Raw genomic sequence first — 27,400 nt, forward strand, 5'->3', positions numbered from 1 at the left:
TGTAACTATTCCGCATTAAAATGTCTAAAAACAACTAGACCTATGTTATATGTTTTGTTGAGTCGTATACTTACATTATCCCAAATATTGCCAACAATTCTCAAACCCAGAGAAATCCATAATTTTAATCAAGGTAATGGTCCATTTCATTTGGTTGCCTGTCAATGGCGTCATACCCCCTACACCAAAGAGTATACACGCACGAGATGCATGTGTCAGCGTTGTGGTTGTCCACCACAATGGCGTCCACAAAAGATTATACACATTACAAGATAATACATTGGCGTTGTGGTTGTCAGTCAGAAACTGTCATAAATTGACTTTTATTCAGTTTTAAGCCACATTTTTATGATAAACTTTTTAGATCTTGGTCATTTTAACTATATCTTTTAACCGTATGAAGGATTTTAGTCATCAGACATCTGGATCTTAAGTTATTCAGAGAGCTTCACAGCGGAGCATTCAGGCCCAGCCACAACAATGCAGCTTAGCTGACTTATCCAGTATTATTATTCCAGTATTATCCATATTTATGTTCATGTTCTGCTTGTTCAACAACTGTTTGATAAATTGCTATTTAACACATTCAAAGAGTATTTGAATTGCTATTTTTATTCTCAGTAAAGAACCATACCACTTACCATTTTGGCACTGATGATTTTCCTTTGGCGCTCGCTAAAACCTCTTTTGGAGGCACCAAAAATTGCTCTATGCAGGAAGAACCCCGCAGGAAGGGTTGTGCTCTATCTAAGCATAGGCTCTCAAACTGGGTTGTTGATACCATATCTCAAGCATACAGGCTCAGCGGTCTCCATGTCCCCCTGGTGAAATGTCATTCAACCAGGAGTATTCCCGTTTCCACAGAGTTAACGTCTTCGCCCTCCATCCTGTGACAACAGTGGTCTTGTTTGCTCCTTCAGTCTGCAACTGAGGCTCAGTGATTAGAGATTTCTCGTGACATTATTGGTATGGGTCATGAGAGTTACAAATGTAACTAATGTTCTGTGAATTCTGGAAGACTGCCAGAGTTCATTGTCACTTGGAATCTTGACAAGAAGATGTCAGACACCATTGCTGGGTGCCAGGCCCCTTTATCATGCTGCTTGCGTCACCCAGAGCACATTTGTGACTTTGTTGACTTGAGCTCCTGTGTGTGTGCGCGTTGCATATCCAGGTATGTCATACCATCTCTGGCGGTCATCCAGAATTCATATAACCTCAGTTACATTTGTAACTCTTGCTTTGGGGGTTAATCAGAGTTGTATTTATTGTAGGAGCAAAGTTGTGAAGACACTATGTGATGAGGAGAATTTTAAATGCCACACAGAACTTCACTGTGAGCCAGTGAACATGCTGTAGGATTCTCACACTCACAAACCCTGGCAGCAGAGTTTTGGACATGTTGGAGTCTGTCCAGAGTTTCATTGGGCAGCCCAGTTTTGATTCAATATAATAATCCAGGCGAGGTGTGACAAATGAATGGATGAGGGTCCCTGCTATGTGATGACCAGAGTCTGAAGATATTCAGACTTGGTGATGGATTTAAATGCAGCTCAAATTGAAGGTTGGAGTCAAAAATAACACCCGGGTTGCAGACTTCAAAAAAAGGGCAGGGCAGGGCTGCCATAAAGGCAGTTATTTTTGTTTACCAGAGGTGTTCTATAGCATTGTCCAGAAGGCATTAACTCAAATTCAGAGTTCAGAGGGGATATTCAGTGTCATTAACAATACAGCAGTACTATACAGAGAATCTAATCATTTTTGTTGATAAGCTACAATTCACAGTCAGGTTTCCATACCAGACTGAAATGTTAAAAACAGAGATGCTGTCTATCAGGCTGACAGACACTTCATTATGACTGACTCCAAAATGTATTCATTTTCTAATAAGAAATAGTCTCTGGCTGGCTTTCTTACATATGGCATAAACATTGATTGTGAAAGTCAGTTTATTCAGAAGGAGAAATGTAACAAAATATAAATATCAACAATCCAACAAGAAGTCAGGCCGTACTCTAATCCAAGAAAAGCATTGGTTTTCCCTGTAAAGCTATCATATAAATCCTAAACTGTGTGTAGGTGGTTCATTTAACTCTTTCTTTAAGAGGGAAAATGTGCATTTCTTTGATATATGAAGGATGTGGAAATCCTACACGCACACACTGTGCTGCAAAACATCTTCCCACATGATTTATTCCATAGCCAAGGAATCCTGGTTTTGTGCATCATGCTGTGTGTCTTTGTTCACTGGCCTTGCAGACAAGCATTTAGCTCCAAATACCCGCTTTGTGTTGGTCACAAAATAAACTGTAATTGTTGTTATTAGGGCTGTCACAGAGATGTTGATGTCTGTGTTCCTCTGAGTTCTAGCTTTGATTATTTGCACAGATTTTCTTTTTTTGTTTGACCTTGGCTTATTCTGTGTAAAATCCTTTGACATGATTTTGCCAGGTATTTATGACTCATGCACTAGTAGTACTTGACCTCTATCACTCCCCACTTGCCCCACTTTGCTTAAAAACCCAAGTAAATTTAATATTGTTAATTAAAGTTGCCAGCAGACACATGATGCTTAGCTGGTGTTATCATGACAAATGAAGTCTGGTTCTGCTGCATATATTTGATTTTTTTTAACCTGCCCATAAGTCCAAGTGTTATGGGAGTGCAATGCTAGGTCTGTGGAGTACTGTTTTTGATAGTGTTTGCCACCTCAAGTATTCTTTTTTGTAACCAACTTTTTATTAGAGTTTCACACCTTTCACACAGAATGAAAATCGTGAATTTATTCAATGGATCGACATATGTATTGTAAATGCAAGATGAGAAGAAAATATACTTAAGAAGGAAAAAATAGAGGAAAGGTGAAGAAAAGAAAGAAATGGGGTAAAAAGCATACAATTCATCCATCCACATGGTTCCAACTTGCCCCTTTATAATTCAAAGAAACTTGACTATCTATACATAAACAGTCCACATTTTTATCTCTATACATTTTACATATATATGTAGGATTTAAATAAATCAGCAGCTGTGTATCAGCATTTATAGATGCAATCAGCATTTCTGATTTTCCATCTTTCAGTATGAACTTTCTCAGTTGCAGTCAAGCCAGAAAAAAAGGACCTTCTTTTGTTATGTTTACAGATTAAGGAGTGAGTTTCTCATCAGTGTGTTTAATGTTTAATGTGTAAAAAAGTGTTTTAAGTCATTTTTGTGACTGCACCTATGATCTCAGACTCAAATGCTAATAGTTGCACAAGTGTTGAAACTTGTTCAGATTAATTTTTATCACCCTCAAGGCCTAAACGCACTGGAAGCATCTGACACGTGCGTTTTGAAGTACACCTATTGTTTTTAATGGCCGAACACGCACTAGAAGCGTCATGACACGCGTCAAACTGCCTTGATGCGCCCACTCCGACCTTGTTTCAATTTTTGGAGCGTCTAATGAGGACCCAGCAACCAAAACTGTTTTCTCTGCAGCCGAAAAAGAGAGAAATAGGGCAAGTCAGCTGAGCACCAGCGAGCGAGAGAGAGAGACAGCGCGGCGGTGGTCGAGCAAGGAGAGCAAGCGGTAGTGAGAACAAAACCTCTGAATGAAAGAAGTAAAACGTTATATTCTGATTATTTCACGGCAGTCACGTTTTAACGCACAAATAAATAACCATCAAACAGTCAACAAATGATTTATTGTGGACACAGACGCTCTTAGTTTCAGTTTAATTTTCCTCCTCTGCATTTCTCCTCTTCATTCATTCATTACATCCAATTGACATCTAATTGACGTAATAATTGACGCGCGTCAGATGACGTGTGTCAATTATTGCTTCCAGTGCGTTTAGGCCTTTAGCCCATTTATAGACTTTTTATCATTAAATTATAACAGTAACAATTAATATAATGAATTGTTCACATTTAAAAAAAAAAAAAACAATCAGACAGCATTTTGTGAAAAGTCAAACATTTAGTCTACAGTTTTAATAAACTCAGTACTGTTTTTCAATACACTGACTCCTAATTGATCGTATGCTGTTTTGTCTTTATACAATGTAATTATCACTTATTGTTATTGTACCATTGGTTTTGGCCTTGGTGCCCTACATTTTGGCCGCAATGCCCCAATAAATTTGTATTTATCAAAGGCCATAGTGGCCTTGCCCTAAAAATGACTTAAATCCAGGCCTGACAATGCTTGGTAGACATGGCTTTAGAAACCTATAACATCTGATAATTAAGTGTTGGCTATTTAACACCAAATATAATGAACATAGGGGCACATTTAAAAAAAACATGTATGTAGTGTAAGTTCAAATGTATTTTTGATCACAAATATTAAACTTGGAATCATCAACTCTCAGCATCTCCAAATTTATAATTAATATTTATGAAACATTTTATACTGTAATAGTTGGTGATTGTTACTGTACAAAATTAAATATTGCGCCATACTCTTCCAATTAATAGTCTTTTCATACATTAATAAATCACATTCAATACAGGCATTATACCTATTTATCCATATAATTTCTCTTGGAATGCTAGTACACAGTCCTAAATCAAAATCAAAAGATAAAGCAGGTAAATGTTAAATATTTGGAAAGTCATAAGACCAGTGGAGGGGGCAGGGGCGAAAAAATATAAAGCGCACCTGATATATTCAATGGGCCCCCATCTGCAGAGAACAACGATTTATATGGTGACGAAAACAACACCTCTGTATTAAAAAGGATTTACTTTAATGATGATGTAACCCTTTAATCAAAGCAAATGGTAGAAACATCATCACACATGAATACAATTGGGCTCATTGAATCCACAAGAGTCTCAGCTTTCCACTGATACCAAATTTATGCAATTCCAAGACTGTTTAGGGACTCCAGTAAGCAGAGATATTCAAATACACCATTTTTAGAATAGGTGAAAATAACACATTTATACTGCATGCAAAAAAATGCATGTTTTTTGCCGCAAACTGCATGGGATTAGCATAAAGTGAGCATGTCTGTAAAGGGGGGACTTGTAGGTAACATAGAACCCATTTTCATTCAGATATCTTGAAGTGAGAGGTCAAGGTGCTCCTTTAAAAACTTTGGAGCGTCATTTATCCCCCTACACGACAAGCCATGACATGGTTGGTACCAATGGATGCCTTAGGTGGTCTAATTTCATATGATACAAGTATCTTCACTGTAGTTTTGAAACACAGCTTGCTACAGGCTTTGAAAGACAATAATGTCACCCTCAAACGCCGGTGTCCTCGGGGAGTGGAAAAGGTTAACATACTGTTGGGACAGCTTTGAGGACACTTTATCATACTGTGAGGGCGCCTTAGAGGGCACTTTATCATACTGTGGGGGCACCTTGGAGGGCATTTTATCATACTGTGAGGGCGCCTTAGAGGGCACTTTATCATACTGTGGGGGCACCTTGGAGGGCATTTTATCATACTGTGGGGGTGCCTTAGAGGGCACTTTATTATACTGTAGGGGCACCTTGGAGGGCACTTAATCATACTGTGGGGGCGCCTTAGAGGGCACTTTATCATACTGTGGGGGCACCTTGGAGGGCATTTTATCATACTGTGGGGGCGCCTTAGAGGGCACTTTATTATACTGTAGGGGCACCTTGGAGGGCACTTAATCATACTGTGGGGGCGCCTTAGAGGGCACTTTATCATACTGTGGGGGCACCTTGGAGGGCACTTTATCATACTGTGGGGGCACCTTAGAGGGCATTTTATCATACTGTGGGGGCACCTTAGAGGGCACTTTATCATACTGTGGGGGCGCCTTAGAGGGCACTTTATCATACTGTGGGGGCACCTTAGAGGGCATTTTATCATACTGTGGGGGCACCTTAGAGGGCACTTTATCATACTGTGAGGGCGCCTTAGAGGGCATTTTATCATACTGTAGGGGCACCTTAGAGGTCAATGACTGATGTCATTGCACTTGATGGTTATAATACATATAAGGGTGGACCGAACCACAAGGAGGGAGGGGTTGTTATTTTTGTGAGAAACTCTTCTTTCTATTTGTTGTGCTCTCTCTCTCTCTGCCAAAAGATTTTGAATTTCTAGCATTAAATGTTGCTGTGGAAATTGTCTGAAAACACTAAACACATATGAAGTAATACACAAAACACTGCTGGGTTGAAGATTAAAAATAATTATTTTTAATCATGCTACAGTCGCACTGCCCCCAGAATTTTGGAAAACAATTAAGTCGCTAAATCATGGTTATGCTAACTCCCTAACCATGCATTTTTCTCTAGATTGTGTCTATGTCTCAGAAAAAGAACAAATCTGTATTAGTAGTTTTCATTTTATTTCTTCTAGTCACCTGTTTGAAAATCCAAATCTATCTACACTCATCTCAGTCGAAGATGGGCACAAATGTAGCAATACCCCCTTTGGTAAATGATTTTCCCTTAGACCGTTCTCTGTTGAGGTTTTTGATGCCCTGGCCTCAATTGACCCAAAAAAGGCTATTGAAGTAGACCTCTTGAATACAAGACTCTTATTACTGGCTGCACCTATTATAGCTCATCCCTTAACACATATTCTTAATCTAACTCTATCTTGGAATATTCCTAAAGTGTGGAAAGCAGCACATCTACTGCCTCTGCATAAAGGCAGTGACACTACTGATCCAAATAACTACCACCCGATCTACAAACTGTTTTGTTTAGCTAAAATCTTAGAAAAAATCTTGAATAATCACTTTCTTTCTGAGCATTGTATTTTAAACTCCCATCAGTCTGGCTTCAGACCTGGACATAGCACTTTGACAGCAGCATGCAAGGTGGTAAATAATATAATCTGTTCTCTGGATAAGAAGGAGTGTTGTATTGCTCTGTTCATTGATTTGTCTAAAGCATCTGAAACATAGTACTCTTCATTTGGATAGACTTAGATCAATTGGTTTTGACATCATCACTTTTTTAATCATCACTTTTAAGACTTAGAAATATTGGATACCGCACCGGCTCACAAGAACGCATTACCTTGTATATCTCATATATGAATACAGAACTGGCAGAAACTACATTCACCTTCTATGCTCCTCATAAGTGGAATAACCTTCAGGACTCCCTTAAATTGGACAATTTTTTATCCCTAGAACATTTTAAGATTCTGTTGAATTATGTTTTATATAAACTCTTTGTTTTTCTTAATTGCAACTGCTTCGTCCCTGTGTAATATACTTATTCTTTTTCTTTGTGTTTTTTGTATTTTGTAAGTCATTTGTCTTGTGATTGTGTTGTATTTATGTTTTGTATAGGATTGTTAATTCTACACTTTTTACACTTTTTGTGATTTGGTTGTGTATTTGCAGAGCACCTTTGAGAGCCCATTGAGAGCTTTGCTCATCCACCCATCCATCCATCCTGCATGTTGGGTTTCACTTTGAAAACACTTGCTTGTGAAATCCCATTTCCAGCATTTAAGAACATACTGTACATGGACATGCCCTGAAATCAGATGATTAATACAGTTTTTAATTTGTGGTGATGGCGCCCGGGGCACTCTAGTTTGAGATTGACTCCTGAATCATTTCCATGGTTTTCATCTTTACTAATCTCCACAGAGGTGATAAGACCATGGCTCAGTAGATGTAGAAAGCAAAAAACAGGGGAAAAGTAGAAAGTAGTGGTGTAAGGAGGAGGAAAAAACATCAGAGTTTGTGTCAAAGTGTGTGTGTGTGTGTTAGTGTGTGTGTGTCATTGGAAACAGCAGGGGTTGCACCTTTGAAAAAATGGAGTCAAGGATAATCTGCTTTTGTACTTCTCAAGTTGTTGAAAGCAGAAAATGATTCCTTTTCTTTCATTGTTATTTGCTTTAACAGTGAAAGTGCTAGAACAAAATTTCCTTGGAAGGATGTGATTCTTTAGTTGCTCTCTGAAACTTCAAGAATGGCATTTGTAGATAAGTTGCCTATCTCAAACTTAATAGATAAAAGGAATACAGCAACTTTTCAACCCATTTTTGAATCAGTTTGACTATTTGATAAAACTGTCACATTGCAATGAAAGGTAGCAATTTGACCTTTTGGGGTCTGATATTTATATTGTTTACTTGGCTGAAATGGCATATAATTGGATAATTAAATGCCTTGTCAGGACAAACAGAATGGCATTCATTGATTTAATTCACTCTCATACACTGAAAAAGCTTGTTTGAGGCCTTATAATACATGCAGTTTCCCAGGCTTTTAGATATCTGCCTTTGACATTTTCTAAATTTCTCTCATCCACTTGTATTCATGTCTCCCTCTTTCTCCTTCCTAGTCCCATTTCCAATTCAACGAGGTCCATGCTGGTTCTCGGAGAGTTATACCATTCTCTCTGACAAACTGTTCGTCAGCTGCAGCCCAGGTCACCTTCGACCTGTCAGAATACACAGACTTCTCTCTCCAGCTCCCTCAGCCCTTACCAAGTATGCATTCACACACACATGTAGCATTTCACACAGGATCAGAGTTGATGTGCTGTTGAGTGGGTAATATGTCCTTATTAAAACAAGAGATTTGTTCTTGCAACACAGAATGTACTATTTTATTAGTGTTTGTGTGGGCTGGAATGAAAGATGAGGAAAAATATGTGAAATAAAAGTATTTACACAACAGAGATACACAGTATTTTGTCTTGTGTTTTTACTGTGTTATGGCTTGTGTGTGTTATTGTTTTTGTGATTGTTTCTGTGCATTTTTACAAACAGAGAAGGAGCCAGGTGTGAGTGTTGTGGAGGTCCAGGGCCACCAGACAGTGGACTGTTCCCTTGTCTTCTCACCCACTCAGGTGAGATTTTATTAATAAATTAATACATTTAATAAATACAGCTAGTCACATCACTGGTTTCATAACTCTGAAACAGCTCAGCTAATCATGAAACATGAAATATCACTTGTGCTATGCCAATTGGAAAGGAGGCCATAAGGAACTGAATTATTGATCCCCGGTAATCACACAATTCACTGAAACAGACAGAATAGCAAGTTCTAACTGATGTGTGTAGAGGTATGTGTGGTTATTTTATAGCAGCCTGGTGTCATTTTCAGGTGATATTATTAAAGTAAACCCAGTGAAGGGCTCTGTGTAATGGCACTGCACTCATCTAAAATCGATTTAGGAACACATCTGTACTGCTGCCTTCAGATGGCTACAGGGATTTAGTGAAATGAAAGAGAAGCTTTTCGTACCAAAGCAGCTGTTACCATGCGAGGCAGCTGGATTTACAAGATCACAAGATTACGAGAGGCTTCAAGTTTATGCACTTGTGTCCAAACCACCAATCAGCATCTTATGATGATTCTTGCGTGATTTTGTGATCTTGTGATCTTGTGATCTTGTGATGTCGCGAATCCAGCTGCTTTGCAAGGTAAGACGGTGATAGACAGTGATAGACAGATGGTTCATCCAATCACCTGCCAAGTACTTTTCCAAACAGTTGCCAAGGACGACTTCTCAGATGGTTCTGTGTAACAAACCATCTGGAGCATGAGGTTTAAGCAGCTGTGGACAACAGATACTTTAAGAGTCAGTACTATTCATTTATAAATAAATGCAGACAGCTTTAAAGACATTCCTGCTTTAACCACATTGAATGTTGAAATGATTTGAAAGCATCTACCAGTTTAGAGATTGCTTAATTGAAATATCTATATTTTAAGCATTATTCCGTTATTGCTTCTTATTTTCTCCAAGTATTTAGTTTGCTCTTGAGAATAAAATCACCACATTGACAGTGGAGGGACTTTGTTCCAGAAACAGACCTGGTTCCAAGATGTATATTCTCAGTGCAACCCAATTTCCACGAAAAATACCAACAACCCACTTTGCAATACCAAAAATACTGGTAAACTGAGCTTCAAGGTCAGGAAAATACCAAACTGTTGGAGTGCTGGGCATTGCGCTGCCATGAAAATAGTGCCCTCAGTGTCCATGAATTGAAAATCTTTCCCTTTCTCATCTTAGAACTCTTAGAACATAACTTTTTCTTTGTACATTAAGAAATCAAAAAGTAATCAAGGAAATGTCTTCCTGCAGGTGGCCAGCTATGACTTTGACCTGCCGCTGATGATCAACGGACTGAGATGGCCCATTGCTTCTCCTTCTCCTTTCCCCTCTCCATCTTCCTCTTCCACTTCCTCCTCACTGTTAGACGGCAGCAGGAAGCACATTGTCAAATCATTCTGTCCCCATTCTGTCACCATGGCAACGCAACGGTCACAACACATACAGGCCACAGGTGGGGTCATTAATGCAGAGTTATGTGTGTGTGCTTGTGTGTTAGTGAGTGATATTTATATTTTAAATTCTATTAACGTCATTTTGCTGCTGGAACTCATGTGCAGAACACATTTCACACTAAGCACTAAGTTCAGGTATCCTAATGTCTTTCTCTCTATTGCTCTTTTTGAAATGTTTTTAGTGCTGTGTGGCCCACTGGAAATGTCCCCCTCCAGCCTACACTTCCATTTGGAAGCTTTCCCACAGTCTGACACTGAGGTGTCAACAAAGGTAAAGCTGATGCTTGTCATTTTATTGCCTTCTTCTATTGCCATCTTTTTTTTCCCTTACATTCTTCCTTTTTTCCATCTTTTCCTCTTATTGGATTCCTTCCATCTATTCCTCCTTTCTTGTTTTCATATCATCAAGGAGATGTTGTCTGGTAATATGTACCCCCCTACTGAACTTCTGATCACTTTCTAAGAAATAAAATGACTCTTTTTTTTTAGTTTTTATCATTCTTTCGGCATTTATGTCTTTTTCTGCCTCTCACTCCTCTCCTCTTTCCGTCCCCAGACAGTTGAGCTGAAAGCTGTGTGTGAAGAGAACGTGTGTTGGCGTGGTGTCCTCGGGGAGAGTGTGTACTGGTGGTTTGACCCCAGTGCCACAGCGGTACCAAAAAGCGACAGACGAGAGGCGGGGCTATGTATGGTGTCTCCATCATCAGGGAGTCTGGGGCCTGGCCAGTCCATCTGCTTGGCAGTCAGCATCAGGCCTGAGGCTATCACAACAGGTGAGAAATGACTGGAAACACACACACAAAAACATTATGATGGATTACTTTATCTCTCACTGCCTTATCCCATTCGCACAAATACACAGTCATGTCATTGTAAACCAGATTTTTCTCTTACACAGATTAGATCACACCATCACCATTTATATTGCTTGACCTCTTTGTCCAACACACATGTCAGGATTAAAGCAGGATGATGAACAGCGTGTGTCACAGTTTAATAGATTGTAACAGCCCTTAGAATTTATTTTCAGTCAAAGTGAAACATGAAATTCATTCTAAATTAGAATCATATTCAGTTAAAGAATCTTCTCATGTAGCTTAGACCATTAAATCATGCGGCTTTAATAATCTTAAGTGATGGACCATAAATGAGGAATTATGTTCCTCCCAGGGACCCAGGCTCTTAAGACAATACTAAATCTTGTCAAGCTGAGAGCCATCAGAAACAGGACAATATTTAGAAAGAATGCTTTACGACTATAGCCTCATAAGACATAAAACAGACCTGTACACAATTTTTAAATGTAATCTGATTGAAATGCCATATACAGTAATAACATCTATACCCACTGTACACATGCACTATGTATAGAGTGAAAGTGTAGATACTTTGTATTGTATTTGTAATCTGTCTGCTTTGCTTTGTATGAAGCGTTAACAAGGGTGGGGTCAAAATGTTTACATTGTAATTTTGACTTCCAACATATGATACAATCACTGCTAAATGACTAAAAGATTTATCAGTACATAGGCAACCTGATAAAACACTGACAGGTTTGAGAATTTTTCTTTCTTTTTCAAAACCTTTTCTTTTTATATGATCTCAAATTTAGTGAACATGAGAGGCAGAACAAGAACAGGAGGGCTAGAATAATCAATTAAACACAGACAATTGCACAGCTGCAGTTTGTTACAATAGAATATAGGCACTGTGGCCTCTTAGTATTGAAAACAAAAAGGAGAAATAAAGAAAACATATTAATCTGTGTGTTTCCTAAGAGTAACAATCCCATTTCATCCAGTATTTTTTACCGTTGTCTTTCTTTATAAGAATGGTGTAAGATAACTTGTCACCATAGAGCGTAGATTGTTCACAGTGTATGAAAAGGTCCATAAAAAAGTAGACAAAGTGCAGGTATGGTAACATGCTGTTTAATGTGCTGCAGCTCTAATAAGAACTCTAGCTATGCAGAAGGGTAATGGACCAGTAATTCATTGAAATAATGCAAAACTAGGGCGCACCATCACGAAACCAAAGAATTTGAAATATTAATTTCTCCCTTATGGTTTCTGATTTTTTTTCTCAAAGGAGAACACAGGATAAGTGATTTACAGAAGGGGGAAAAATTGTATTTAATTTCAGTTGGACTTTAACACACAACTATAAATCCTTTTAGCATGCACTTACTGTGAACTTTATTAGATGCAACTTCTTTGCTCAACACAGTTTGAACATTTTCTCTCCTAGTGGGCCGTGTGACCAGTCTGTCCCTCCCTCTTTACCTGGGAGAGGGAGAGGGAGAGGAGGGACATCAACCCTACCGGGAGTTATCCATCACCATTACCCTCCAGCTGTCCCATATCATCATCCACCCCCCTCAAATCCTACTTAGCCCAGCACCCCTGAAAAGCAATGCAATGGCCCCACTCACCCTGCTGGTTTTAGGATATCCTAGGTTAGTTTATACACGCACGCGCACACACACACACACACACACACACACACACACACACACACACACACACACACACAGGCCAGGGAGACACTGAAATCGAGATAGAGGGTGTGGCAGATGATGTCCCAGGGGCAGATGTAATATCACAGTTGTAGTTGTCAGCTTTTTTGTTAGGCTGAGCAATAACGATGATGGATCTTTATTGTATTTACATTTTTCTAGCTTGTGGCAATTTACCAGCTGCATTGAGCCATTGGAGCTAAATGAATGTCGAGGAAACAAAGGCACACACACAAACCGACCACATTATTCATTTCAGGGGGATTTTTATCAATCAAGCCAGGACTCATTAACTGGCAGATCTGCACCAAATGTTGGATTTTGCTTACATTCTTAGCCAACAAGCTAATCCACATTCCTAGGTGACTTACATTGTTGTTCATATTTCAGAATGGACAGCAATCTGGCAGCGCTATTACAGTACTGGCAGCAAATTCTGACCCATATTCCCACAGCTGAACTGAGGAACACAGTGCATACATAAAGATCTTTCTTCTCCTCAGTGAAACATATCTAGGGCACCGTTTACATGCTATAATATCTATTGTATATATCAATACAGTTGGACACATTGCATCCAATTATCACAAGTATTACTGTAAATAATATTGTACTTTTATCATATGAAAAGTTTTCATCACGTCCTTTCATTTAGAAAGATTCCTGTACCATCAAACCAAGCACTTTCTATCAACACTTCACAATTTACATTAAATAGTCCACTTACATCTGCCATTGTTGCTACTTCTAAAGCTTAATGACCTGTTCAATTGCCCCAAGAATAATAATTGCCAAGAGTAGTCTAGTCCAAGGCCAGGGTCAGAAACAAGCAGAAAAAAGTTATTTAAGTACAGAGAATATATATGCAGTGATATTTCCCGGTCGGTTCATCTATGTTGGCTTAAAACTTGAGTTTTGAAATAACTATCTCACCTTTTGGTCCATTTAGTAATTTTTCTGGAGCTTTCAATTGTATCACACGTTGATATTATCTCATTTATTTATATATCCAAATCTAGCTTGGATGTGTGTATCTACCTGAGATTTTGGCACAAAGAGAACACCATAGTAACTAAGCCTTCACTCTGACCTATCAAGCTTTCCATTCTGGAACAGCACTCATGCAGTCAACAATGATACTGGTGGCAGATTTACCACTCAAAATGTTAATATGTGAAACAATAGGTCGTTGACTTCAGAGTGCAAATGCAGGTGACCATCAATTTTGTCAGCTGAAATGTTGACTGTAGCTAGCTATTTAGTTGGTTATTTGGACATGCTAATATTTGCAGCTTATGTTGTAGCAGATAAACATAACTTTTTAAATCGATTTCCCACAATTTGGCCTTGTTTTTTTGATTAAGGAGAGTCTACAAAATAACAACAACCTTTACACTTTATCTTTTTTACTACTGTTCAATGCACATTGCTTCAATATGAGGAGAAATCCAAAGACTGACAAGCCTGCCGTGCCTAGCTATGGTTGCTAAGCTATGACTGACAATCGCTGTTCAAGGGAGCAGACAGTCAATTGGCTTTATCATTTCTGTCTGTCACATATCCGCCGTCTCTTTCCACTTTTGCAGTGGAACCAAGGTATCAGCTGAAGTGGATGAGGTGGAACTGGAGGATGGGACAAAGATACAACCAATCTCTGTCATCTTTCCAGAGGGTAACACCATCCCTGCTCACGACCAGGTGCAGCCCTGCACTCAGATCAGTTTACCCTATTACGGAAAAGTCATGTGACCAAAACTAGATCTCCTGTTGCTGTATATCTGTATATATCTCTTTATCTGTGCAATACTTTCTCCCACACTCCCTCTCTCTCATCTAATATCACTGCTTATATGTGAACACTGTCCTGATACCATCATGGCTATATACATTCCAGTCACAACATGAGGCTGATGTCTCCCTAGTCAGGTATTGAATGAAGGTCTGCAGCAGTATGAGCAAAACCCAATTTTGTGCATCCAGGTCTGATGGCATCTGGTAGTCAGATGACAAAAACTGCATTAAAATGACAAATGTAACTGATTCTCCTGGCTGACACTTCAATAGAGGCACCTTCATGATCTATGAAACTATCCCGTCTTTCTACTCTGTCTGCAACCATAGAGACATCCAGTAGGTATCCAGAACCAGGGAGCCAGTGTGACCTCTCTGATCTGCAATGTGTCTTTCTGTTCTGCCGTCCCTCTGTCCCTCTGCACAACCATCACCTTCACTGACCACCTCCACAACAGGTAACCTGATATTCAATAACAGACAGTATAACACCACTCCTCACATCTCTTTCTCTTCTCTCTGCTTGCTCTATTCCTTCATCCTGCTCACTAACCATCCTCAAAAAAGTTGAATCAATCTACCAACTCAGTTTTTTCTTTGACTCTGCCTTTTCCCTGACAGGTTTAAGGTTGAGTTATGTGCTGTCGCTGACAACTGTCTGTTGACTGTCTGGCCCTACTTGGCTCTTCACCGCTCTGAGCAACAGATTGTTCTCAAGACCGGTAGTATATCATATACACAAGCACATTCATGCAACCATGTAGACATATGGAGCTATAAAATCAGTCGGTTATTGAATGGGAGTGACACTATCTGTCTGTCTGAAAGTATTCCTGCCACATGAATAATTTCATATCCCAAGCAGCTTGTGTAAACATAGTTTATTTAGTATTTTTCTCATTGCATCCGATTGGTTTATGTGTGACTGTGATGTAGGGGCCACAGCTGTTGAGGCAATCCTTCAGCGCTATCACACACCAAGTTCTGCCTCTGGCCAGACTTCATCATCCTCCTCATTGTTTGATCGCAACAGCTCAACAAACAAGAACTCAGCCTCAGGTCAGAAAATGCACCGCATACGTGTGTAGTGTGTTAATGTGTCTGTGTGTAACTTTTAAAGCGTATCTAAAATTATGTGTATGTCTCAGCAGATGTGTGTTTGTATGTACAGTATGTCTATCTGTCCTTTTTAGACTCCTTTCCAGACAGTGAGAGTGTGAGCGGTCAGGCCAGCATGGATGAAGACGCCTCTAACAGAGACACCCCAACCAATCTTGGTGTCCCAGAGTTCCCTGCTGCCAACTCAGAGGAAGGACTATATCACCAGAATGTCTTACTGGCTGTGGAGAGGTGGTTTAGCCTCTTTGGCTGGCCGAGTGGACCACACCCTATCTCTGTACCACACACGCTCAGAAGGTACACAAAAAAGATTTCTTAATAATTTAGCTCAGGGGCCACATTTGCATTTCAATGTAGTCATCCATCCTGCTTTTACCATCCTTCACATCTGTTTGTCAATCAACCTCCTTCCCTGTTTACCTCGTCTCTCCCTCCAGAGTTGTGTCAAAAATTCAAACAAATCATTACAGTGGACGGACTTATCGTGTCAGTCAAAGTAAAGACTCCAGGTATGTATATGTGCGGTGGATCTTGAGCAGATAGAAATGTTTTTGTAGTTACAATCCTCAAGCAGTGTTGTCACTCAAGTCTCAAATGAGTAATCTTTATGCTGCAAAACAAGAAAGGCTGACATAGCAAACACTGTAACACAGAATATGTGCACAGTGGATGTTTAATCTAGTCAACAACCATGATGAAACTAGGTAACTGAATGAGACTGAAAATATGCACCATAAAAGCAGGTTCTGCCTGCTGAATACTGCTTTTTTATGCAGACCTCAAAAAGTAGCAGAGGCTCTCATGTGCAAATAATGTTTTGTTTGTCTGTTTTTTAAATGGCAAGTGGGGTTTAAGTGGGCAGTCTCCCCAGGTTTTCTATTTGTTATTGTTTATTTAGTTCAAATTGGTAAAGGAAAATAGCAGACAATACTTTAACTGAAGCTCTGGTGGAATTTAATTTCATATCAGCCGGGTCATTGGTCTGGATGCACATGTTCAGTTATCTGGCCATGTAAATTATATATTGTTATGCCTAGGTCTGTAGTGGACATGCTTCATCACCTGACTGGCAAACAGATTCCCAGTATTCCTCGCTGTCAGACCTTTTCCAGTGATATAGACCGACGCACTAATCAGCTGCTGCAACAGCATGAAGCTATGCTTGCTTTTCTCAGGTAAGCCTTGTAATAAACTGTGCTTTAGTTTATATAGGAATAACTAGCGAGCGTTCCGTTTTTTTAACAAATGTCAACTTCATTGCCCGAGTAACTCCAGACACAGGTTCATACATTCAGTGACCTTGACCAACTACTTTTAGGCACCTCCCCTAGGTACTTTACAGCAGTGACTGTAAATAAACATCCTTGACAGACCTTACACATGTAAATACACTGCTTTAATGCTGCTGACACTGATTGACTTAAGATGTCTTCAGACATGCAAATTGTACTGTATATGTGGCAGTAATTTTACATGGTGGTCTCGTGTCTGAATAAATAACTTTTAAGTAAAAATCATGTCGGCTCTCTTACTAGGTCGGGCTTTAAGTAACAAGTCTGTAACACTTCCAACATGTCACAAGTCTGAACTGAATGCTGTCAGATTAAAGTTTGGCTGCAGCACCACGAGGAAAACATTCACAGAGAGAAATTAAACACATTATACACAAAGTAAATAAAACCACTTCAGGAAACACTGGGGGCACTTTTTTTATACAATAATCAGACCTGCAGTCTTCCTACCTTTCATTCATGCCATCTGCATTGATGCAATTGTCTATATTTAGCAAAACATTTTACATACAGGACAAAGTCCCAACTTAATGTCTTGTTATTTTAGTTTTTGCACAGTTAGACTTTATAAAACAGGCACTGGATTTGCAATGTGATAAATAATGAAATTGATGAGAAAATGTACGAAGGAATTCACTTTGAGAAAAGGGGGCATGCGTCCCTCGCGCTTGCATTAGGCCTCAACAGCAAAATACATTTAAAAGTCCATCAGTGATGCAGCCTGTTAGTAACCTGAGAACATGTCGTTGTCCTTAATGCTGTAACATTTTAACTCACCTCTGTTCTCCAGCAGTGATACCATTTTTGAATGGCATTTTGGAATTTTTTTGAGCAACTACTTATGTTTTTCTGTCCACTGTAATTCTGTGCTCAGGGTGCAGGGAGCCTGTTTGTGTCACATCAGACCAGAATACTTGCTAGATGTGCAGGAGTTCAACCACTGGTGCTCCCTGCAGGTATATATGCACATTCAACAATTTTGTCCTAGTCAATTAAATTAACATGTCCTCTAAATCTGTTTGTGGAGCTGTCAATAATTGCTTTAGTGTTCCCTCTTTACTGACATCAATGAAAAACTCATCCTGGTCTCATCCTGGCCCTCTCATCCTGGGCTCTTTAGCTTTCAATCATACAAACAATATATTTAGAGCCTCTTGTGCCATATGTGCTTGTGTTGTCTCAGGCAAACGAGGAAGAGCATGGCCTGGACTACAGCAGTGTTGACTATGAGTCTCTGAGCAAACGATCATGGACTGACGTGCTGCTACAAATATACAAGGTGAACAACTGTTTATTCACTCTGTTTCTCCCTGTTTTCATCCACTGTCCATTATGCAGGATTATATGTATTATATGTGTGTTTTTGGAAGCCACTTCATGTGTAAGGTACACTGTGATCCTGCTGAAGTGTACCATAGTTCATAGATGGTGTAGCCTGGGCTGTAAAATATACCCCCACATTGAACAAAAAATTACCTAAAATTAAATAGGTTGCTCATTATGACTGTATTTAAAGAGGAAATAGTAACATGAAAGGGAAATACATATTGTTTAAAATCTTTGCTCATTCATATTTTCCTCTGCCTATTACTTTTAGGCCTATTAATAGGCCTACTGCCTCCCACATCACGTACGCATGGCACCCTTGGGTCGCAGCTGTGTTTTGAATGGATAATCTAAAGTAAAATACTTCAGGGAGAAATTTTAACAGTTGATGATTTTTCAGCCATTTGTTGAAGATTTGCAGATATTGTTCATTGTGGATGTTGTTTCAGAGATTTTGTTACTTAAGGATTTAATGCTAATGAAGTTTTGGAAAGCATTTGTGCATTCTTTCATCTGTACCTCTCACTTCAAGACAAACTGGTGAACCTGTTTTAATTTGTTCTCAAGCTGCTGAATGTTAAAACATTCTGAATGTTAAATGCTGTGCTTCCTTTGTAGATAGAGGCCTAAATACTCTGTCACTGCACTGTTTTTGACAGTGCTTCTACACTAAAATATTTTGGCCAAGAAATTTACAAGTTCTGATTGTGGTTGACTGTGTTTTATCACAGATTTGGAGATTTTGTTTGTGAGTGTGTGATGTGCCTGGTGCAGGCTGCATGTCATATTTACAGTGGATTCACTCTTAACTGAACCCTGGTTCAAAGTACTACTGTCATGGATCAGGGATGGTTACTAAACCAAGATGGATAAGCTGCATTTTCCATCTGTCAATCCTTTGTACCTTTATACTTAACTCCTAACAGCTTAATGTAAGACTGAGAACATTTACTGTAGGGAAAAAGCCTGTGAATGTGTCTGTCTTTGTGAATGTAAAGTAGAGTGGTGCTGAAAAACATCAAGGTCATCTTGTTAGATACCAGCATTGAATATTACTCTGCACAGGTGTTGGTGTTGTGTCACGTGTCAGAGAACAGTCTCAACATGACTCTGAGCCAGGAAGATGGAATCCTCCCAGTCGGCTCACAGCCGCTGGCCAGTAACATCTACTCTCCCCAAGAACTCCAGTTGCTCTCGTGGCTCAACATGCACTACCAGAGCATGAGGAAGACTGTGTGGGGTACAGGTAGAACACACAATATGTACACACATTAACTGTTTATGTACGCATACAGGTAGGATGAAATAAGGGAAATGTGTTACAGAGGTATTGTTTCAGTTCTATGCATTAACTACTAAGCTGTTAAAAGTCTATTTATCACTGCTGGTCAGCGATTTGTAAACACTGTTGCAACTCAGCGTCTTAGTAAACAGTTTTTCTGTATTTGTTCTCATTTCTGAGGCTATTCTCCTTGGCATGTTGAATTATTTAGCAGGTGTTGTGGTTGATACAACCACAATCTGTGAATACTCTATTGAGCCCTTTGTGAACTGTTTATTGCCTACGGTTACTTTGTAAACTTGTCAAAGACTTCTGTGATGGTGTAATTCTATTTTCTGTGACTTTTCCGAGAGTTTTTTAAAAATATTTTGTACATTTCATGCTTTCTGAATTCAGGTAGACCTTGTGAAAGTATTTATTAAACACCCTGAACTTGATTTAATCTTTTCTACAGATTGAGGTTGGATTTCTTCCAGCACCTTTTGATGTCTTAATATGTATTATTGATTGATAGGTAATTTCTGCATGGTGTTTGCAGGTGGTGTTCCATCAGCACGCTGGATAGTGAATTTTGACCTGGACTTGACAGATGGACTGGTGCTTGCTGCTCTGCTTGCTGCCTACTGCCCTTACCTGGTCAGTGTGTGTGTGTGCATGTGTGTCTGAGTGTGTCTGTTAATTTTGTGTTGACCCTCTTCAGTGTGTGGTGAGTCAGTGAGGGATGGTGGTTAATGCCTCTAAGTGGCACTGTGATTGATGTGATGAGGACGCAATTAGTCCTGAACAAGATCAGGGGAGCCTCTTATCATGCTAAGCACCATTTTGTGTGTGTGCGTGTGTGTGAGGGAGGGAGAGAGAGAGAGAGAGAGAGAAGTCCATCTCACTCTGTATGTCAGTGGTGGAATTAGCCAGTAGATGTGTTCTGTCTGCTAGAGTTCACCAGGAAAAATTTCAGCCTGACTTAAAACCCAAATTGGTTTTGAGCTTTTTGCAAGAAAGAAATATGACTCAAAAGATTTACTGAGCAGATATTGCTAATGAACAATAGGTAACAAGTTGCTTGTTATCTATTGCTCATTTTGCAACCGAGTTTGGCTTACTAGCCAATGTCCCAAGACAGATACAATAGAGAGAAAACTACAGCTGCAACACATGGCTCATGCACAAACATATTTTAATTATGAATTCTAACACTTAACCAAGCTGCAAAATTCTAAGCTGCTGAGTCACAGCCACTCCTAGCCAGCCAGCAACTGTCCCCCCAACCACACAAAGCTCAGTGAAACAAGTCATCAAGTAGATAAAGTTCTATCAATGAGTAAACCCCATTCTCTTACTAACTAACCAGAAACTACCTCATTCCACAACCACACCAGCTTGAGCCTTGCATGAAAAAATGCAGCCCTCTCATTCATTTGAATGGTGGCAGTCTGGTGCAGTGGGGTTGCCAACATAGGGAGCCAGGGTCAACTTTTGCTGCAGCACAATGTGACGTAATCCAGCAATGCACTGCGTAGACCAGTCATGTACATGCAAGTGCACATTCCTGGTGGATTACTTTTTTAATGTGAAAGTAGTGTTTATACTGTTTACCTCATGATCATCGTGATGAAAGATAAAATACAGTCATGAGTATTATAGATGCTGTGCTGTGGTGTCTGAGAAGCCTTCAAATTCACTGATCTGTTAGTCAAACTAGACTTCCTGGATTGTATTTCCTGTCTCACCTGTACCTGAAGCAACACACCCCAACATACCTGTTGACCCCTAGGACTAGGCCAAAAACATCAGAACATAGCCCCAACAGAGACTCATGTCTCCACCCAGGATCACCTCAAAACAAAAAAGCAAAATGGTGTAGTGAGCCAATGGAACAAGTGAAAAAGCAGGTCAGCTGCTCCACTTGGCATCTTATTTTCCAGGGTTTACCTCTAACCTCAAAGATAACTTCACTCACAACTTTAAAAGGGAGAGACAAAGCAGAATACTACCAAAACCTGAAACAATCCTGGAATGCACGAGCCCCCATGTGTTAAAAGCAGCAACACTAACCAAACTATTATAGCCAAATTAGTAATAATAAGGCTAGAGACAAACAGAAGGTAGTAAGGCCGCCAGATACTCCTGGCACCTCCCCCACTTGGCTGTCAGTGGTCAGATCCACCAAGATTTCATTTCAAATGCAGTGCTCAAAAGCAGTTTCAATACTTCCACTGCTGTTGCTGTTTCAGCTCACAAAGATACAGATCAGTGCATCAAGCTGCATCTGATCGGGATTAATAGCTTTTACATCCCGCTCACCCACTGTGTTCCTAATTAGATCTGCAGCCACTTCCGGAGGATGTACACCACAGCTACCACTCAGGAGCAGATCCTCCACAACAACATTATAGTGGCCCAGGCCTTAAACACACTTTATCTCAACATAGATGTACAGGTAAATGTCTTCTCTTTGCAAGGACAGACAAGTAGATGACAAGTATGTGTAAGTAACTAGAAAACGCATAATTATCTGTATGTGTAGACAGATATACTATACTGTACTATACCAAGCATTTAAACTTGAGTTTTCAACATGGGTATACAAGCAATTAGTCCATTAATGAGAAAAGTCTTGTATTAGTACCACCCGTGTTTTATGTGAAAGCAATTATTTTGACAAAGAAATATTAGCTTGTTACTGCATTAATTAGCTTAATTAATGACCTGTTTAACATAACTGGAGATGTTTAATATATCATGCTGATTATGTCAGAGATTAGGCAGCACATCCTATTGTGACTTTGCCCCTGTGTGTCCCTGTATCTGAGTGTGTGTGCTCAGCCCACAGATTTGTCAGATCCCAACCCAGTGCAGATGTTAATGCTGTGTGTTCACTTGTATGAGAGGCTGCCTCAGTATCTGCCACTACACACCATCACTCTATCAGGAGGCCTCCACAGCACTTTCAGCAAGCAGGTAAACACACACACACACTCACACACACACACACAGAGCACTGACTTTGGTCTTAGAAGACGCTTGAATAAAATTTAACCACATCCCTCGTAAATCATTTTAATGAGTGCTGGCGAGACTGCAAATGGCTTGGATAATAACCTACTGGACAGATAATAACACACACATACAAACACTGCAACTGGGATCACACACAGACGCACATTAACAGGATTATAGACACACACATACATTAATAGGATTATAAACACACCCCCATACACACTAACAGGATTACAAACACAGACAAATAGACATTTGGGTAATGATACACATTGTCAGGTTAAGCCACATTACAAGCCTAACAAAAATAGATGTCAGGTTGTCAGTGCTAAGGAAGATGGGTGTCATTGTTATATTGTTTTCTGGCAGTAACATTTGTCTGTGTGTTGTGTCTACAAGAACTACTTCATTGTGGTTCTGTGTGTGTTCTTGTTTTGTGTGTGTACTGCAGGTGCGTTTGAAAAGCCCATCTTCTAAGCCTGTCAAATACCAGGCCTTCCTTTTAGGAGAGGATGCCCATTTCTTCTCCCTCCCTGATGGTTCCACAGTCACCATTCCTCCAAAGTATGTTTTTTAGTTAAAAAATGAAATTCACTGTATATCATCGAAAATGCCTTACAGTAACATGCAGTACAAGTTTGCATATGCTTGCTAGAAACTAGGTTTTGTTTATTCAGTTTCAGATCACAAATGTTACCTGTAAATGCTCATTTACAAAATATACAAAAACAAAACATGAGCACCAAAGCAAGCGTCAGGTAGCATTTAGTTGAGCTTATATTTTAGAGACTGTAAGCACTAGTCACTACAGGTCCCCTTTAGCCTCTCTGGTTTTTACTTTGTCCCCATGAGTGCCATTCACTTCAAATCATTTCATTGTCTTTAAGGAGAATTTCAAATCTCCTGCAATTTGTCTTAAAGATTGACTTTTATTGGGTGAAGTAATCACAGACTGTCCTCTTCTGCCATAGTCTGCTCCCTTAGATTGAAGAATGATAAACGTGTATTGTATGTGCCTATTTTTATGGTAATCATGGACCCAAACTGGTGACAGAAGGTTAAAAGAGACATCTAGCAAGGGCGTTTTTATACTTAGGCAAGTGGTCTAGTATTGCATTATAACCAGCTTGGGATTCAGACTGAAATCGCCTTGCCTTGGGTCACTAATTAAAATTTGCATCATTGCCATTTTAATTTTAGAACTCTTTTTTTATGCAATTCACAGGTAATTATCTGTTTTATTACACATTCTGTATATAATGAAATACAAAGTATTTATAGACATGTTTTTCCAGGTTACAGCATAAGTAATCCTGAAAAAAAGAGTGATATTACTAAATTATGGTTGTTGGTAATTATGAAACATTGGTACATGCCTTTGTAGTCTGCATCAACAGATACTTGAAGTTTATTAAAACTGGTATCGTTAGTGAGGAAGTGCTGTCTTTGCATCTGTTCTTCCATCTGTACTTCCAAAATAACTTGTTTTGGGCAGACCTGTGCCCTGCCAAGAATAGGAAAAACCCCTCTCAACTTATTCAGCCCAGAATCCAAACTGAGTATATTTAGTCTTGCCCTGAGACTGTAGCTCATTAAAATGTACCAGTTTTGTTCTCAAGTGAGGCCTCTATAAAAATAGCCCATGTCCCATTTTGGATCCCAAGCTTTACTTTACTGTCTTTAAGGACAATGCCATTATGCAGAAACATAGTATGATAATTCTGCTGATTCATCACTGTCATAACCTGCAAATGGGAGGTTGTACAATAAAATTAATGTGTTGTAAAAGCGCTGTAGAGGGCATTCTGATTCCCCTAGAACAGAGGCTAAATTATCTGGTAATTTGTGTTGGCTCTGATGGATTTTACAGGGAGAGCACTGAACTGACCGTCCAGTACAGCTGCTCCTTCCTGCAGCCCATGGAGGCTGTCCTTCTGCTCATCTCCAGCTCTGCTTCTTGCCTGCGTGCCTCCACTCTCACCTTCAGTCTGAAGACCCACGTCAGTCACATCATACCCACAGTGAGTGCACCACCTCTGAGTGGTTAATTGGCTTGCTGGTTGACAAATTGGTTGCCTGGCTGCAGATACAACTGTGTTGAATAAACTAAAGGTCTGGCTGCCTCATCAGCTGGTTGACTGACTGCCATTCTACAGTTATTGCACCACTAACATAATTTGGCTTTGAGGCTCACTTACTGATTTGTTGATGGCTTTTTAATAATCTGTCACTATCTTGCCATGTCTAACACATATCACAGAGTTTGGAATTCACTGTTTTTTCTGGAGGCTGGCTGCTGAAGAGTGGTTAGCTACAGCTGTAGGTTCATATAACTAGATGACTCACTGTCTGCTTCCCACTGTCTCTCTTCAGAACACTGTCAAGTGCAAGTCTCCATGCTATGAGCTGAAAGTGATCCAAGTGCCAATAACTAACCCTTTCAATAAAGAAGCAAAGTTCAGGTAAATGTCTGTGTCCATGTACACATACATGTACAGAATATGTGACTTTAGAATCCCCTCTGTATGTAAGGTTAAAATTTTAAAGGGTATGTGCAACAACTATATACTTCCCACCAAGTATGATGGTGTTATATGGCTAGATTTGAGATACTCTATCCATCTGTGAGATTTCTGTCACAATCACAGTACAATAGAAGTGAATGAAATTTTGTTTGCGTTGCTTACTGCACTGAACAATCACATTTTAAAAATTCTGCAAAAATGTGTCTTTCTAGAGTCAGAGAAAATCCTGGTACAATATGTTTTTGGAGTCATACTATTCAATTCAAGCATCTCTGCTGTGTGTGTTTGTGCACGTGCATGTGTGTTTAGGGTGGTGCTGATGGAGTCTACGTTCAACCCACTGGAGCCAGAAAAGAAAAAAGACAGCCTTCTTCAACAGGCCTCTTCCAAAGCCAAGTAACACATGCACTGTTCTCAACACTCAGCACAGGGACAGCTAACACCCCCCCACCCACACACACACACACACACACACACACACACACACTCACTCAATCAAAGGTACCCACATAGTATAATACATAGTTAAGAGTGCTTGAGTTAAAGTCTGGCATAATTCTATATTTTTCAAATTGTCCATAAATGCCAAAAAAATTCCAAAACCAACCATGTGTTTGTCCGTCTCACAATAATTTCAGACCTTCCACAGGAAAAAGAAAGTCATTTTCTCTCAATGAAAAACGTAGTCTCCTTGAAGCTTATGACAAACTGCCAAAAATGAGCCAAAACAAAGCAAAACAAGCTTTTAAAACAGCTGTACTGTATTTTTAAACCCTCAATAAAATTCAGTGAATAGCAAAGTTGTCAGTTTCATCACTTTATATTCATGAAATAAATATACAAATGTTAATCAGGTGGTAATCTGCATGAGAAATAAAGAAACAGAAGAAAAATTCGGTTATATTAAAATTCCACTTGTAGTGATCAATATGACCCGGACAGATGTTATCTGTCCACTGTAGTAAAAATGTAGAATATCACCGTTATGTACAAGTGTATTAAGTAGAAAGCTATCCCAAAACTTGAAAGCAGCAGAACATTTTAAACTGTTTTTCAGGCAGATCTTAATGTTTTTTTCCTGCTACAAGAGGACATTTCATTTAGTCTTTAATCTTTCCCCTGGGAAAAGTGTAGCAGATAGGGTATAGATTGGTTACAGGAATTATAACATTGTAGCACACTAGGCTCGGCCAGTTTTCATGCTTTAATACCTTCCCAACACTTAACTGGAGTATAAGATATATGACATAGTTGTAAAATAAAAAAAAAACAAAAAACATTTGCTACAACTAATGGGTGATTTGCAAGTTGAGGTTTTGGCCAGTATACTTCATCAGAACTGCTTGACAGAGGATTGAATAGCTTTTAGTGTGGTCAAACTATAAACATGTGGTTGGACAACATGTCAAACAATCAAGTTCTGATTGAGCACAAACCGACCTCTTCTTTTGCCACAACTTTCTTGTAACAAATAGTGCACACAGCCTTGTCTGTGTTGACTGGCTCACCTGTATCAGATCTGAACCCAAAACATTCCCAAACACAGGCAAGGGTATTTTTCTTTTTTATGAGTTCCGTATATTCACAACACATGAAAATACAATACAATACAATAATAATAATAATAATAATAATACAATAATAGAGTGTCTCTGTGCCAGACTTTTCATTTTCAGGTTTTATTGAATATGACCATGGCCATTAGAATATGATTGCAGTGTATGGAGTGCAAACAACACACACAAGTTAGCTACAAACAAAAGCACCATCACCAATTAAATTCTCTGTAAACAGTAGAAATAGCTAGTTTCACAGTAAACATAATCATAAGAGCTTGTATGGCAAAAAGACAGGGTATTCTTCTAGCTAGTTAGTTCTTCAGAAGGTGAAGTAAAGTATAAGGGTGATGCTCAGGAGAGCACTGGGTTGTCATTAAGAGTAGCTGGTTAGTATGCATCTCTCACCACCTGGGACATCTTCAAAGCCAAACGTTCCTGCTCCTCCTTCTAATCAGGAGTTGACGATGAGGATTTGAAGCACAACTGAGGTCATCTCTGGTTCACCTGAATCAGCCTGTGTAGTCTGATATCTAAGTATGAATTATTATGATTTTCTTTCCTCCTCCTACTTTCAGTATAGAAAATATGACACCAGACAAGAGCTGTGTGGAGGAGAAGGAAGGGGAGTGCTCAAATCCCAGTAAGTACTAACATACAAATGCGCATAATTATTGTTTATGCTTGTGTGTGAGTACTCTACGTTTTTCCATGTCTGCTATGTTGTGGTCTAGATACTTATTT

At 39.4% G+C, this 27,400-nt stretch overlaps 1 protein-coding gene across 5 annotated transcripts in view; it reads left to right on the forward strand.

Annotated features, from left to right (window-relative positions):
• Positions 1-27,400, forward strand: part of LOC121892172 (cilia- and flagella-associated protein 47-like) — a 69,666-nt gene that overhangs the window by 11,313 nt on the left and 30,953 nt on the right. For 4 of the 5 annotated variants that reach the window (XM_042405050.1, XM_042405046.1, XM_042405048.1 and 1 more), the window contains exons 21-44: positions 8,290-8,437; positions 8,720-8,799; positions 10,048-10,249; positions 10,433-10,521; positions 10,807-11,023; positions 12,498-12,705; positions 14,352-14,463; positions 14,887-15,014; positions 15,178-15,278; positions 15,493-15,615; positions 15,750-15,972; positions 16,113-16,184; positions 16,713-16,850; positions 17,842-17,923; positions 18,151-18,246; positions 19,359-19,539; positions 20,114-20,211; positions 21,896-22,012; positions 22,399-22,533; positions 23,027-23,139; positions 24,446-24,596; positions 24,949-25,037; positions 25,410-25,496; positions 27,235-27,299. In XM_042405050.1, the coding sequence (XP_042260984.1) occupies positions 8,290-8,437; positions 8,720-8,799; positions 10,048-10,249; positions 10,433-10,521; positions 10,807-11,023; positions 12,498-12,705; positions 14,352-14,463; positions 14,887-15,014; positions 15,178-15,278; positions 15,493-15,615; positions 15,750-15,972; positions 16,113-16,184; positions 16,713-16,850; positions 17,842-17,923; positions 18,151-18,246; positions 19,359-19,539; positions 20,114-20,211; positions 21,896-22,012; positions 22,399-22,533; positions 23,027-23,139; positions 24,446-24,596; positions 24,949-25,037; positions 25,410-25,496; positions 27,235-27,299 (3,055 nt within the window). The remainder of the gene's footprint in view (positions 1-8,289; positions 8,438-8,719; positions 8,800-10,047; positions 10,250-10,432; positions 10,522-10,806; positions 11,024-12,497; positions 12,706-14,351; positions 14,464-14,886; positions 15,015-15,177; positions 15,279-15,492; positions 15,616-15,749; positions 15,973-16,112; positions 16,185-16,712; positions 16,851-17,841; positions 17,924-18,150; positions 18,247-19,358; positions 19,540-20,113; positions 20,212-21,895; positions 22,013-22,398; positions 22,534-23,026; positions 23,140-24,445; positions 24,597-24,948; positions 25,038-25,409; positions 25,497-27,234; positions 27,300-27,400) is intronic. The other variant, XM_042405047.1, reaches the window with a different exon arrangement.

The sequence above is a fragment of the Thunnus maccoyii genome, chromosome 24 (assembly GCF_910596095.1).
Source record: "Thunnus maccoyii chromosome 24, fThuMac1.1, whole genome shotgun sequence".
Taxonomy (NCBI): Eukaryota; Metazoa; Chordata; class Actinopteri; order Scombriformes; family Scombridae; genus Thunnus; species Thunnus maccoyii.